This window comes from Equus quagga, chromosome 14, assembly GCF_021613505.1.
Source record: "Equus quagga isolate Etosha38 chromosome 14, UCLA_HA_Equagga_1.0, whole genome shotgun sequence".
NCBI lineage: Eukaryota > Metazoa > Chordata > Mammalia > Perissodactyla > Equidae > Equus > Equus quagga.
Genome location: NC_060280.1, coordinates 86894333 through 86906890, shown reverse-complemented (window position 1 = coordinate 86906890; position 12558 = coordinate 86894333). Strand labels below are relative to the sequence as shown.

General features: G+C 42.9%; 1 protein-coding gene across 1 annotated transcript in view; it reads left to right on the top strand.

Moving 5' to 3' along the window:
• Positions 1-8224: 8224 nt before the first annotated feature.
• The window catches only part of LOC124252045 (zinc finger protein 709-like), a 29743-nt gene continuing 25409 nt past the window's right edge, over positions 8225-12558 (top strand). The window contains exon 1 of the mRNA XM_046685142.1: positions 8225-8328. Within this exon, the coding sequence (XP_046541098.1) occupies positions 8326-8328 (3 nt within the window). The 5' untranslated portion in view covers positions 8225-8325. The remainder of the gene's footprint in view (positions 8329-12558) is intronic.

Genomic DNA, 12558 nt, shown 5'->3' with positions numbered 1-12558 from the left:
TCTAAAGTATACCTCTGAAAATAGGTCCAAAGGGTATTCAGGAAATGATTGCAAATAAATGATGAAGAAGAACAAGTTTCACCAGATGCACCAATTACAAAAAGCAATGAGGACTGATAATTTAAGGGTCTGCTACTGCCATGAGAACTGACCAGTTGTTTGTCATAGGGGTGATTTTGCCTCTCAGGGAACATTTGGCAACATCTGGAGGCATTTTTGACTGTGATTACTGCAGGAGGTGGGAACCATTGCTACAGACATCAAAGGATCCTCTGATGCACAAATTAGTACCCTCGACAAAGACTATTATCTTGTCATAAATGTCAGTAGTGTCAATGTTGAGAAGCCATGGACTAGTCAGGTGAATTTTTTTTTTTTTTTTTGAGGAAGATTAGCCCTGAGTTAACTGCTGCCAATCCTCCTCTTTTTTCTGAGAAGGACTGGCCCTGAGCTAACATCCGTGCCCATCTTCCTCTACTTTATATGTGGGATGCCTACTACAGCACGACGTGCCAAGCGGTGCCATGTCCGCACCCCCGATCCGAACAGGCAAACCCCGGGCCGCTAAAGCGGAACATGCGTACTTAACCGCTGGGCCACTGGGCTGGCCCCAGATGAATCTTTGATGGTCTATAAACAGACACAAGGATGGAACAAGATAGATGATGAATTGTGGCAGTCTATAACTTTCCTATCTGCTACATCCAAATAAATTCTCTACAAAGAGTTACTCATTTTAAAAGATAAAATGAAAATACTGACAGTAAACATCAGAAAGTATTTCTGTATACTTAGACAGTGGAAGTCATGACATCCCAAGAAAAATGTAAAGAGGAGTTAAATCAATTTGATAAGCTAAAAAATGTAAAGATATCATTGATAATAATAAAAGATACAGAAACACTGCCAGGGAAAATGTTTTCAATAATAATATAGAGAAAAAGATAATATCACTAATAGTTTAAATAGCTCTCAATAATCAAAAACAAAATATGAATTTTCCAATAAAATGTTCAAAGTCCATGCACAAGTCTTACAAAAATAATCAATTGTAAGTGCCAAAGTTATGAAAATAGATTAGCTCATTACACCCAAGATACATAATGAAAATAGGTGTACTTATTAATGTGCAAGATGCATATGTTGCTTTCCTAACCCTTTTAGTGAGGCATATTCTTGTGGGAAAGGCCAAGTGGGTACTTCTTGATCTGTTCCCCAACAAAGATAGTAACCCAGAAGTAACACCCTAGCCACGGAGGAACTGCAGAGATAAGTTCTATCACCAAAGACCTTAGATATATGGGGGCATTTTTATCACCTTCTTTAATTTGCATGTTTATTTGTTAAAAAACTAAGCAGAGTTGGGGCCGGCCCCATGGCCAAGTGGGTTAAGTTTGAGCACTCAGCTTCGGTGGCCCAGGGTTTTGCCGGTTGGAATCCTGGGCGCAGACATGGCACCGCTCATCAAGCCATGCTGGGGTGGCGTTCCACATGCCACAACTAGAAGGACCCACAACTAAAAATATACAACTATGTACCAGGGGGCTTTGGGGGGAAAAAGAAAAAAAAATCTCAAAAAAAGAGAGAAAATAGTCTACTTAAAAAAAAAAAACAACTAAGCAGAGTGGATTTAGAATATCATAATCTTAAAGAGGTTGGGATGTCAATTACAGCTGTTTTCCAAATGTGGAATCATTTGGGGGCATATGAACAAGGCGTCTGGCATCTAGTATGCAACTTCTTATACAACAGAATACATATTCTTCTCAGCCACACATGAACCTTTCTCCAGGGTAGATCATACCCCCTCCGTAAAAAACACCTCATAAATTTAAAATGCTAGGAATTAAAAAATCAAGATCTCTGACCACAATGAGATGAAATTAGAAATGACTATCTTGGGAAAATTTGGGCAAACTCACATTTTGCCCAAGACAAGACACTCTGAAATAACCAATGGGGGAAAGAAATCAATAAGGAAATTAGAAAACATTTTTAATGAATGAAAAGGAGGGCCCAATATTCCAAAGTTTACGGGCAAGATCAAAAACACTAAATAGATAAAAATTATACCCACAAATGCAATAAACTAACAAAGAAAAAGATCTCAATCAATAACTTAACCTCTTATCTAACACATTCAAAATGATGAGAAACCAAACCAACAGTAAGGAGAAAAGGAAATAATAAAAATCAGAGCAGAAATTAAGAAAATAGAGAATAGGAAACCCACAAAGAAAATCAATGAAACCAAATATGGGTTTTATGAAAGGATCAACAAGATTAACAATAGAGAGCTAATAGACAATTTAGTTACATTGACTTGAAGAAAAAGAATCAACTCAAATCTCTGGAATCAGAATGAGAGAGGGGATTTTCTTACTACTGATATTATAGAAATAAAAAGGATTATAAAGAAATTCAATGAACAACTGCATGCAAACATGTTAGATAACAGATGAAATGGACAAATTTCTAGAACTACAAAAACTACCAAAAGTGACTCAAGAAGAAACAGACAATCAGATTAGAATTATAAATGAAAGTGGTTGAATTAGTAAACAAAGCTACCCATAGGGGCTGGCCTGGGGGCCGAGTGGTTAAGTTCATGCGCTTAGCCTCAGCAGCCAGGGGTTTCGCTGGTTTGGATCCTGGGTGTGGACATGACACGGTTCATCAAGCCATGCTGAGGGGGCATCCCACATGCCACAACTAGAAGGACCCACAACTAAAATATACAACTATGTACCGGGGGGCTTTGGGGAGAAAAAGGAAAAATAAAATCTTAAAAAAAAAGCTACCCATAGAGCAAAGCCTAGACCCAGAGGGATTCACAGCAGAATTCTCCAAAACATACAATTAAGGTTTGTTTTTTTTTAAAGATTGACACCTGAGCTAACAACTGTTGCCAATCTTCTTTTTTTTTTTTCCCTGCTTTTTCTCTCCAAATCCCTCCAGTACACAGTTGCACATTTCAGTTGTGAGTGCCTCTGGTTGTGCCCTGTGGGATGCCACCTCAGCGTGGCCTGATGAGCGGTGCCATGTCCGTGCCCAGGATCCGAACTGGCGAAACCTGGGCCGCTGCAGAAACCCAACCACTCGGCCATGGGGCGGGCCCCCACAGTTAAGCTTTAATAGTGATTCTTCATGAAATCCCCTAAAACAGAATCAACACAACACTTCAAACTCATGTGTGAAGCCAGTATTATCCTGATACCAAAATCAGACGAAAGTATCACCAAAAAACTGCAGACCTATTTCCTTTGTGAATATGGATCCAAAAAATCCTCAATTAATACTAGCGCCTAATCCAGCAACAACCTAAAAGATTTATACATCATGACCAGGTGGGATTAATTCCAGGGATGCAGGGCTGGGTTAACCTCTCAAAACCCATTAATGTAGGACATCATGTTAATAGAGTGAAAAGAAAGATGACTTGATCTTCTCAAGAGACACAAAGGAAATATTTGACAAAATCCAACATCCATTCATGGTAGAAACACTCAGCAAACCAGGATTTGAAGGAAATTTCCTGAACCTGATAATGAGCAAGTATAGGAGGCCCACAGCTAATGTTATATGTAAAGGTGAAAGGCTGGATATTTTGGGGATATTCTCCCCAAAATGAGGAACAACACAAGAATATCTGTTCTTGCCACATCTATTTGACAATGTATTGGATATTTTAGCCAGAATGGTATTGAAAGAAAAGGAAATAAAATGCATCCCCGCTGGATAGGAATATGTAAAATTATCTTCACTTGTATATGACTTAACTTTAAGGAATCCACTGAAAACCTCTTAGAACTGATAATCAAGTACAGCAAATTTTTATGATACAAAATAAGTATATAAAAATAAATTTCATTTTATACACTGCAATGAACAATCTGACAATGAAATTAACAAAAGAAATCTACTTACAGTAGCATCGAAAGGAATAAAAGGGGAATAAATTTAATAAAAGTAGAAAATACTCCAGAGGCTACCCCAGTGGTGCAGTGGTTAAGTGGGCACTTTCTGCTTTGGTGGCCCAGAGTTCGCCAGTTTGGATCTGGGTGCGGACAGGGCACTGTTTGGCAAGCCATGCTGTGGTAGGCATCCCACATATAAGGTAGAGGAAGATGGGCACAGATGTTAGCTCAGGGCCAGTCTTCCTCAGCAAAAAGAGGAGGATTGGCAACAGATGTTAGCTCAGGGTTGATCTTCCTCAGGAAAAAAAAAAAAAAGAAAGAAAAGAAAATACTCCCAAAACTGCAAAACACCATTAAAGAATTCATAAAGATCTATAAATGTGAAATTACTAATGTTGGTGAGGATGTGAAGAAAAGGGAACCCTTGTTTACTGTTGGTGGAATGTAAAGTGGTGTCACCACTACGGAAAACAGTATGGAGGTTCATCAAAAAATTAAAATAGGGGCCAGCCTGGTGGTGCAGCGGTTAAGTTTGCACGTTCTGCTGCTCGGTGGCCTGCGGTTTGCCGGTTAGGATCCCGGGTGCTGACATGGCACCGCTTGGCAAAAGCCATGCTGTGGTAGGTGTCCCATGTATAGAGGAAGATGGGCATGGATGTTAGCTCAGAGCCAGTCTTCCTCAGCAAAAAGAGGAGGATTGGCAGTAGTTAGCTCAGGGCTAATCTTCCTCAAAAAAAAAATTAAAAATTAAAATAGACCTACCATGTGATTCAGCAATTCCACTTCTTGGGACTTATCCAAAGAAAGGAAAAATGCTAACTCAAAATGATATATGCGCCCCCATGTTCACTGGACCATTATTTACAATAGCCCAAGATATGGAAACAACCTAAGTGCCCACCAATAAATAAATGGATAAAGAAATTGTGGTATAAATGGACAATGGAAATTATTCAGCCATAAAAAAGAATGATATCTTGCCATTTGTGACAACATGGATGGATCTCGATGCATTATGCTAAGTGAAATATATCAGATAGTGAAAGACAATAATTGTATGATCTCTCTTATATGTGGAATCTAAAACAAACAAACAAATAAACAAAAACACCAAGTTCATGGATATAGATAACAGAGTGGTGGTTGCCAAAGGCATGGGGTGGGGGAGATTGCAGAAATGGGTGGAGGGGGTCAAAAGGTAAAATGAAAAAGAAGGGAGCTGTATCAAAAATGCATAATTATGGTAATCACATAGTGACAGAAAAATTATTATATACTTTCATATATTGTAAATTTACAAACCATGTACCACTGCTATTGGATGATCATTAGTGAACATACACACATGCAAAGGGATATCAACCACAGAGCTGCAAGCATTCTGAGGGTAGGTGGAGAAACATCCTCTTCTAGCCACATTTTCTCTGAAACTAATTTCTCATAATAATAACCAATAAACTTTTTTTATTGTCAAAGATTTGATTTGAATTTTGGAAGTTAAAAAGAATCAAGTGAGGTTGGGAGGGGTTTGGATATTCAGATGTTGCAAATCTTTAATAAAATGAGCAAAGACCTTGGAGCGATGCTGTCTTTCCCCTTGTTCTTTATTACTCCCTAACCAATGGAGGCAAGAAAAAAAATAGTGAACCCTAAAAATAACTAACTAACTAACTAAATAAATGAAAGGGAAAATAGCCCATGTTCATGGATCCTTAGATTTAACACTGTTGAGATGACAGTGCTTCTTAGAATGACCTGGATTTCCAACACAATCCCTATCAGAATCTTAGCTGACGTCGTTATAGAAACTGGCGAGCTTTTGATAAATTATATGGAATTGCAGGCAAACCAGAATCACTAAACCAATCTTGAAAACATAAGAGAAAGTGACAAGACTGACATTTCCTGATTTAAAATCTGACTTCTCAGCATGGTAATCCAGGTAATGTGGTAATGACACAAGGACAGACAGAGATCCATGGATTTGACTGAGACTGCAGGTATAAACCTATTCATCTATGGTCAACTGATTGTCAAAAAAGGTCCAAGAATGAGGAAAGAATATTCTTTAAAAAAATTAGTGCTGGACAACTGGATAAAACATGCAGAGGAATGAAGTTGGACCCTTACATTACACCACACACAATAATTTACCAAAATGGATCAAAGACCTAAACTAGAGGTAAAACAATAATACTCTTAGAAAAAACAAAGAGGAAAATTTGGATTTGGCAAAGAATTATAACACCAAAAGTAAACACATATGGATAATTTGAACTCTGTCAAAAGTAATCACGTTTTTGCTTCAAAGTACACCATCAAGAAAGTGAAAACACTCATGGGAACCCGGGTGCACTTCTGGTGGGAAAGCAAAATCATGGCACCACTGTGGAAAACAGTATGGGACTTTTTAAAAATATTACAGCAAGGCTTACCAGAGGATCAAGCATTTTCATTTCTGAGTATATATCCAGAAGAATTCAAAACACGGACTCAAACAGATATATGCACACCTGTGTTCACAGTAGCATTATTCACAGTAGCCAAAAAGTGGAAGCAACCCAAGTGTCCATCAACGGATGAATGGATCAACAAAATGTGGTCTACACATAGAACAGAATAGTGTTCAGCTTTAAAAAAGACATGAAATTCTGACACATGCTACAACATGAGTGAACCTTGAGGACATCATGCTAAATGAAACAAGGAAGTCAAAAAAGGACAAAATCTGTATGATTCCACTAATATGAGGTATCTAGAGTGGTCAAATTCATAGAGACAGCAGGACAGTGGTTGTCAGGGCCTGGGGGTCAGGGGCAAGTGGGCATTGCTGTTTGATACACAGAGAGTTGCAGTTTTGCAAGATGAAAAGAGTTCTGGAGATTGGTTTCACAATGTCAGTGTACTTCAAACTATGAACTATACACTTAATGTGGATAAGATGTAACTTTGATGGAATAAATATAGAAGGTAATCAAAAGGTACACACTTCGAGTTATAACATAAATAAGTCATGGGGATGTAATGTACAGCATGGTGACTATAATTGATAATACTGAATTGTATATTTAAAATTCGCTGAGAGTAGATTTTAAAAGTTCTCAACACAAGAAAAATATATATATAACTCTGTGTGGTGATGGCTGTTGAGTAGACTTATTGTGGTACACCTGAAATGAATATAATGTTGATTGTCAATTATATCTCAATTTTAAAAAATGAAGTATTCATACATGCTACACCATGGAATTCCCTGAACAAATTATACCACATGAATGAAGTCAAACACAAACACCGCATATTATACAACTTCATTCATATGAAAGTCAACAAATATGGAAATTTATAGACAGACAATAGATTAGTGGCTGTCTAGGTCTGGCACTTGAAGAAGCTAGGTGGGAAGATAGGGCAGTGAGAGGTTAAGGGTATAGGAGTTTCTTCTCAGGTGATGGAAATATTCTGAAATTGACTGCAGTGATGATTGCACAGTATCTGTGAATATACTGAAGACAGTGAGTTGTTAACATTAGAGGGCTCTGCTGTATTGTATGTGTATTGTTTCTGAAAAAACCCACAACTGTTCAAATAACTGGATAAATGCATTGAGTTTTGCAATGCAAAAGTTTTGCATTCCGATCTCTTAAGCATGTGAATACTTTCCAGTACATCCCACATTTACATAGGCTTTTCTTGGTTTTTTTTGTTATATCAGTCCAAATAGGAACCGAATTTCCTTAGGGATATCATAGACTTTTACATTTCAAACTTCTCTCAGGATACATTAAAAAAATGATCTAAAATAAATTTCCCTCCAGGGTAAAACGTACACCTGAGAACTGAATGAACACATCTCATACTTTGTGGTTAGACTGGGAAGAGACCTTGCGCCCAGCTGGGGACGCGGGCTCCAACTTCCCACCAGGGCTAAGGGCTTAGGAGGCCATAGGATTCTTTAAAATATATCAGCGGAGGTGGGGAAGCGCCGGGTGGAAGATCACACATCAGAGTGGAGACAGACTAATTATGACATATGGGGAGGTGATTTTAAGTGTGTTTGCAAAGAAAGGTCACAGTTCCCCGAGTGGCCTCGTAGCATCGCATTTCAATGAAATAGTCCCGGGAGACGACAATTTCCATGTCGCGTTGGCTCAGACAGATAATCTCCATCCTGCTGTCACTCAGGACTGGGGGGGTGGGGCTTTCTAACTGTCCAATCAGGGTCGGCTCCTGGACAGATGGGCGGGGCGACACTGGGCAACCACCTCCGACTTCCTATCGCTCCACAGTCCTTCCGGTCACAGGTCGTCTGCTGTTAAAGTCACCGCGTTGCTCTGCTGCCAGCTCTGTCACGCGGTGACCTGTACCAAGTCATAGGAAGGACGCCTGGGACCCAGGAAACTCAGCAATGGTGAGAGTTCTGGCCGGGGGTTCGGAGACACGGTTTGGGCCACGAGGGGCTGGTGGGAAGCGGCGGGGCGGGCCCGGCCTCCCGCGGTCCCCTCCGGGGTCTGCGGCCCCGAGTCCGCGGTGGCGCCGCTCGGCCCTCAGGCCCCTCCGGCCGCAGCGTGGGGGCCGGCAGCCGGGCCCCGGGCGTCCTGTGGTCCCTGCGCGCGGCGACTGGGGCCGGAGCGTCTCTGGGCCGCTGTGCGCCCGCAGCCCCGCGTGTCCCAGACGGTGCTGGGCCCCGCGGGAGGGTCCGCAGGACGGTCGGGGCTCGGGCTCCGGGGTCCGTGCGCGGAGGGGCTGCGGTCTGTGGGTCCCCAGGGCCTCCTTTCTCCTCGGAGGGGACCCGTTTCCTCCCGAGTTTTCTGAATGTTTGGGGAGCAGCGTCTCAAATCCACGACCCTGTGCCCCCAGCTCTTCCAGGACCGACAATAAATCCCTAAATTTCCAGATCCCTCCTCACGTTCCCGAACGCCAACTTCCCGTCTCCGAGTCACAGCGTCGTCATCAACTACGAACAGACCCGATATATGTATATGTATATAAGAATATATATATATATTTTTTAAAGTTTGGCACCTAAGCTAACAACCGTTGCCAATCTTCTTCTTTTATTTCTCCCCCCTGCTTTTTCTCCCCAAAGTACATAGTTGTATATTCTAGTTGTGGATCTTTCTAGTTGTGGCATGTGGGATGCTGCCTCAGCGTGGCCTGATGAGTGGTGCCATGTTGGCGCCCAGGATCCAAACCAGCGAAACCCTGAGCCGCCGAATCGGAGCGCGCGAACTCAACCACTCGGCCTGGGCCGGCTCCCTGACCCAATATTTTGTTTATCATTTTCCCACAGTCAATGGGCGGCCCTTTTAAAAGGGTTTGTTTCTTGTTTGTGGATGTTTTACTTGAGAGAAAGTAGCGAATCCCCGCCTGGAAGCGCGTTGTGTGAACTCCTTCGGCCTCTCCTCCCAGGCTGTGTCCTGGGCGAAGACGTTCAATCCTAAATCCTTTGGTTGGAGGTTCTTCTGGGCAAACTTTCCCCGTGATCTGTCCAGTCAGCGCTGCCCCTCCCTGGGTTTGTCAGCTTGAAAAGATAAATTCTCTTTCTCTTGTCTCAGGTTTTCAGTGAATAAAAGTTTATTTCATCAATACAGCTTGAAAGACAGTATAACATTTTTTCAAACAGGAAAGAAAGAGGTGAATTTCAGGAAAAAAACATTCCAGTAGTTCATTGCATGATTTAAAAATTATCTTTTTTCCTCCAAGAGCATGTTAGTAATATTCTGAGATCTGGGGCCGGCCGGTGGCGCAGCAGTTAAGTGCGCACATTCTGCTTCTGGGAGGCCCGGGGTTCGTAGGTTCGGATGCCATGTGCGGCCACAGCACCGCTTGGCACACCATGTTGTGGTAGGCGTCCCACATATAAAGTGGAGGAAGATGGGCATGGGTGTTAGCTCAGGGCCAGTCTTCCTCAGCAAGAAGAGTAGGATTGGTGGCAGATGTTAGCTCTGGGCTGATTCTCCTCAAAAAAAAAAAAAAAAAAATCTGAGGTCTGTTCGTTTATTTTGGGTGAGTTCAAATGGATTTCCAGGGCTTAGACTGGCAGACCTGAAGTGCTCAAGTATTTACAGTTTATAAAATGATTTCTTGTCATGGAAATAATTAATATCTTTTTTACTTTTTAATGTGAGGTTTCTTGTTGAGCCAGCAAATGCCATACAATGTTCTTCCTTCATTTCATATAAAGAATGGTTGGAGTGTTTGAGCTGGATTGTTTAAACACTGAGTTTGTGTCATTTAAGATATCAGTGGTGGTCCAAAAAAAGTCCAGGGGGGCAGGGGCATGAGGGCAGTGAGTCTAAGCTGAGGCCCCCTTGGGCCTGCCGAGGGAAGGCCTTGCAGGCCCAGTTGTTCTTCCTGGGGAGCCTCCCCCTGCAGGTGTCCTACTGCTCACACCCCCATGGAAGGAGCCTTTGTCCTGAGAGGAGCTGCAGAGCCCTGGAAAGCTGGGGGTGCACGTGCTCATGGGGTGGGGAGTGACGCCCTTTCTGAGGTTGTAACTGTGGTTCCTTGGGCCTGTTCCTAGACATAATTGGAGTTTTGCATCCACGGTGTAGGTGCACTCAGAGAGTAATTTGTTTACACTGAGAAAGTCTGTGAGAGTCAGGAGCTCTGTGTCCTGGATTAGGGCCCATTAATCTGGAGGTCCATTTGGGTCAGAACCTTAAACTGGATCCAGCTGAGTTTCCTCACTGTGAGAATGGAGCCTGAGAGAGGGAGCATGTGCATTGCTCCCTGGGGAGAGGAGGATGTGTGAGGCTCCCAGAGCTCCTTCCTGTGGCTGCTCAGGTGCGCCCCCCCCCCCCTTCTCCAGGGACTGACCTCCTCCAGAGCTCTGTCTCCACCAGGAGAGTCAGGAACATGGGACCTTCTGACTGTGGCTTTCCTTCTGTCCTGTGGGAAGCAGGCTGCTCATCTGAGTTGATTCCAGTGTTTGTGTTTCTTTCCTTTGGATTCCTTTATCGGTGGACTAGTGCAGCCCTTTGGCTCTAGTTTCCCTTAGCACTTGGGCCCTGAGACTGTAAGTTGATTGAAAGAGAGGACGTGAGCCCTGTCAGAGCTGCTTGAGAGGCCGGCCCTGCCCTCCCCTCGGACCTCTATGATGTGAGTCCTAAGCCTTTTCTTACCCTGTGTGTGTGTGTGTGGGTGCATGCAGGTGTGTTTGTGCTACCCTGGCATCAGTCCCAACAAGGGAACCACCCCTCTGCAGGTGACCATAACAGTTGGCACCCTGAGCAGCCTGTCCAGACGTGACCCCACCCTTGGGTCTGTCTTCTCTTGCTCTGACTTCCTCTCCTGCTCTGCTGCCTGGTGGTGGCATGCGCTGTGGGCTGCTGCCTGCTGGGGAGCTCGTGCTGTGAGGTGTGCTGCCCCGTGTTGCATTGTTGACTCACAAAGCCTCAGTTCTAGGTTCAAACACCCAGAGTTGGCAATTTCAAGAATTTATAGGCATTTGAGTCTAGGATTATGGGATTGGGGTCTCCTTAAAGTGGTCCTGTTTCAATGTCTTTGGTGGGATTTATCTGTGTGTTAGAGTGAAGCTGTTACAGAGGCTACTTTGGCCCTGAAATGCTCCAGGAATGGGGGCAACACAGGGGGACTATACCCACTGCAAGAGGAGGGCCCATCGTGGTCACTCCTGAAACAGCTGTCATCTAAAAAGACAAAGAGGGGGAAGGGCAGCCAATACATGGAGGGTGGAGTTCACACCCTTATACCAGAGGGCTCACCAGGACCCTTAAGAACCTCTGCTGCTGCTCCTGCCCCTGCCTCTACTAAGACAAAGATCCTGACCCTCGGGGTTATAGGGGACAACACCCGTGGCACCCCTGTGGCACAGCAAAGGGATTATTTAAAACCTGACTTAAGTCCAGGGACCTTAAACTCACTAAGCACCCAGTTGTCATCGGGGAGGCTCCCAAGCTTGATGGCACTTTTTGAGGCTCTTGAGAAGCAAAAATATATAAATACCAGGGTAGAGAGGATGCCTTTTCCCCTGAAGTATAACAGATGACCAAAAAAAACCCAAAACAGTCAAGTACAAGGTGGGGGAACAACAGAAAAAATACTCAAAGGTCCAGTTTGAACCAATTGGAAATCCAAAATATGCAAAAAGAATTTATATAACAGAACAAATCAAGGTACACTGCTTGGCTTTGGGCCTCTACAACATAGTTTTGAATTAATTTTGCTCTCTGATGTAATGCACTAATTCGGAAACCTTCAGTTAATCAATCCTAGGTGTCAAATTACAGTTATACCTGGGATCCCATTAAATTTACCAAAAGTGCCCCTGATGACTTAGGGGTGTTAATGAATATAACATAGAGGACAAATAGGACAAATGTTTCATCTTCAGCCATCAGAACTATGGTCTTGCCTAAGTTCTCCATGGTCATAACACCCATTGTCCTACAATATCCCATAGTGAGCTGGGAAGCTCTGATCCAGCGAGCAAGAGTTAAACTTAAATGTAGTCTTTGCCACTTACAAATTTGCTTGACAAACTGGGACCCCAGGGACCTTACCCCGCAAATCAAGTAGTTACTATGTCCCAATGTAAATTACACAGGGTCTTGAAGGATTGAAATCTATTTAGAAAACCTAGTTAGTGACAGGTTGATTATTCCCATTGTTCCTT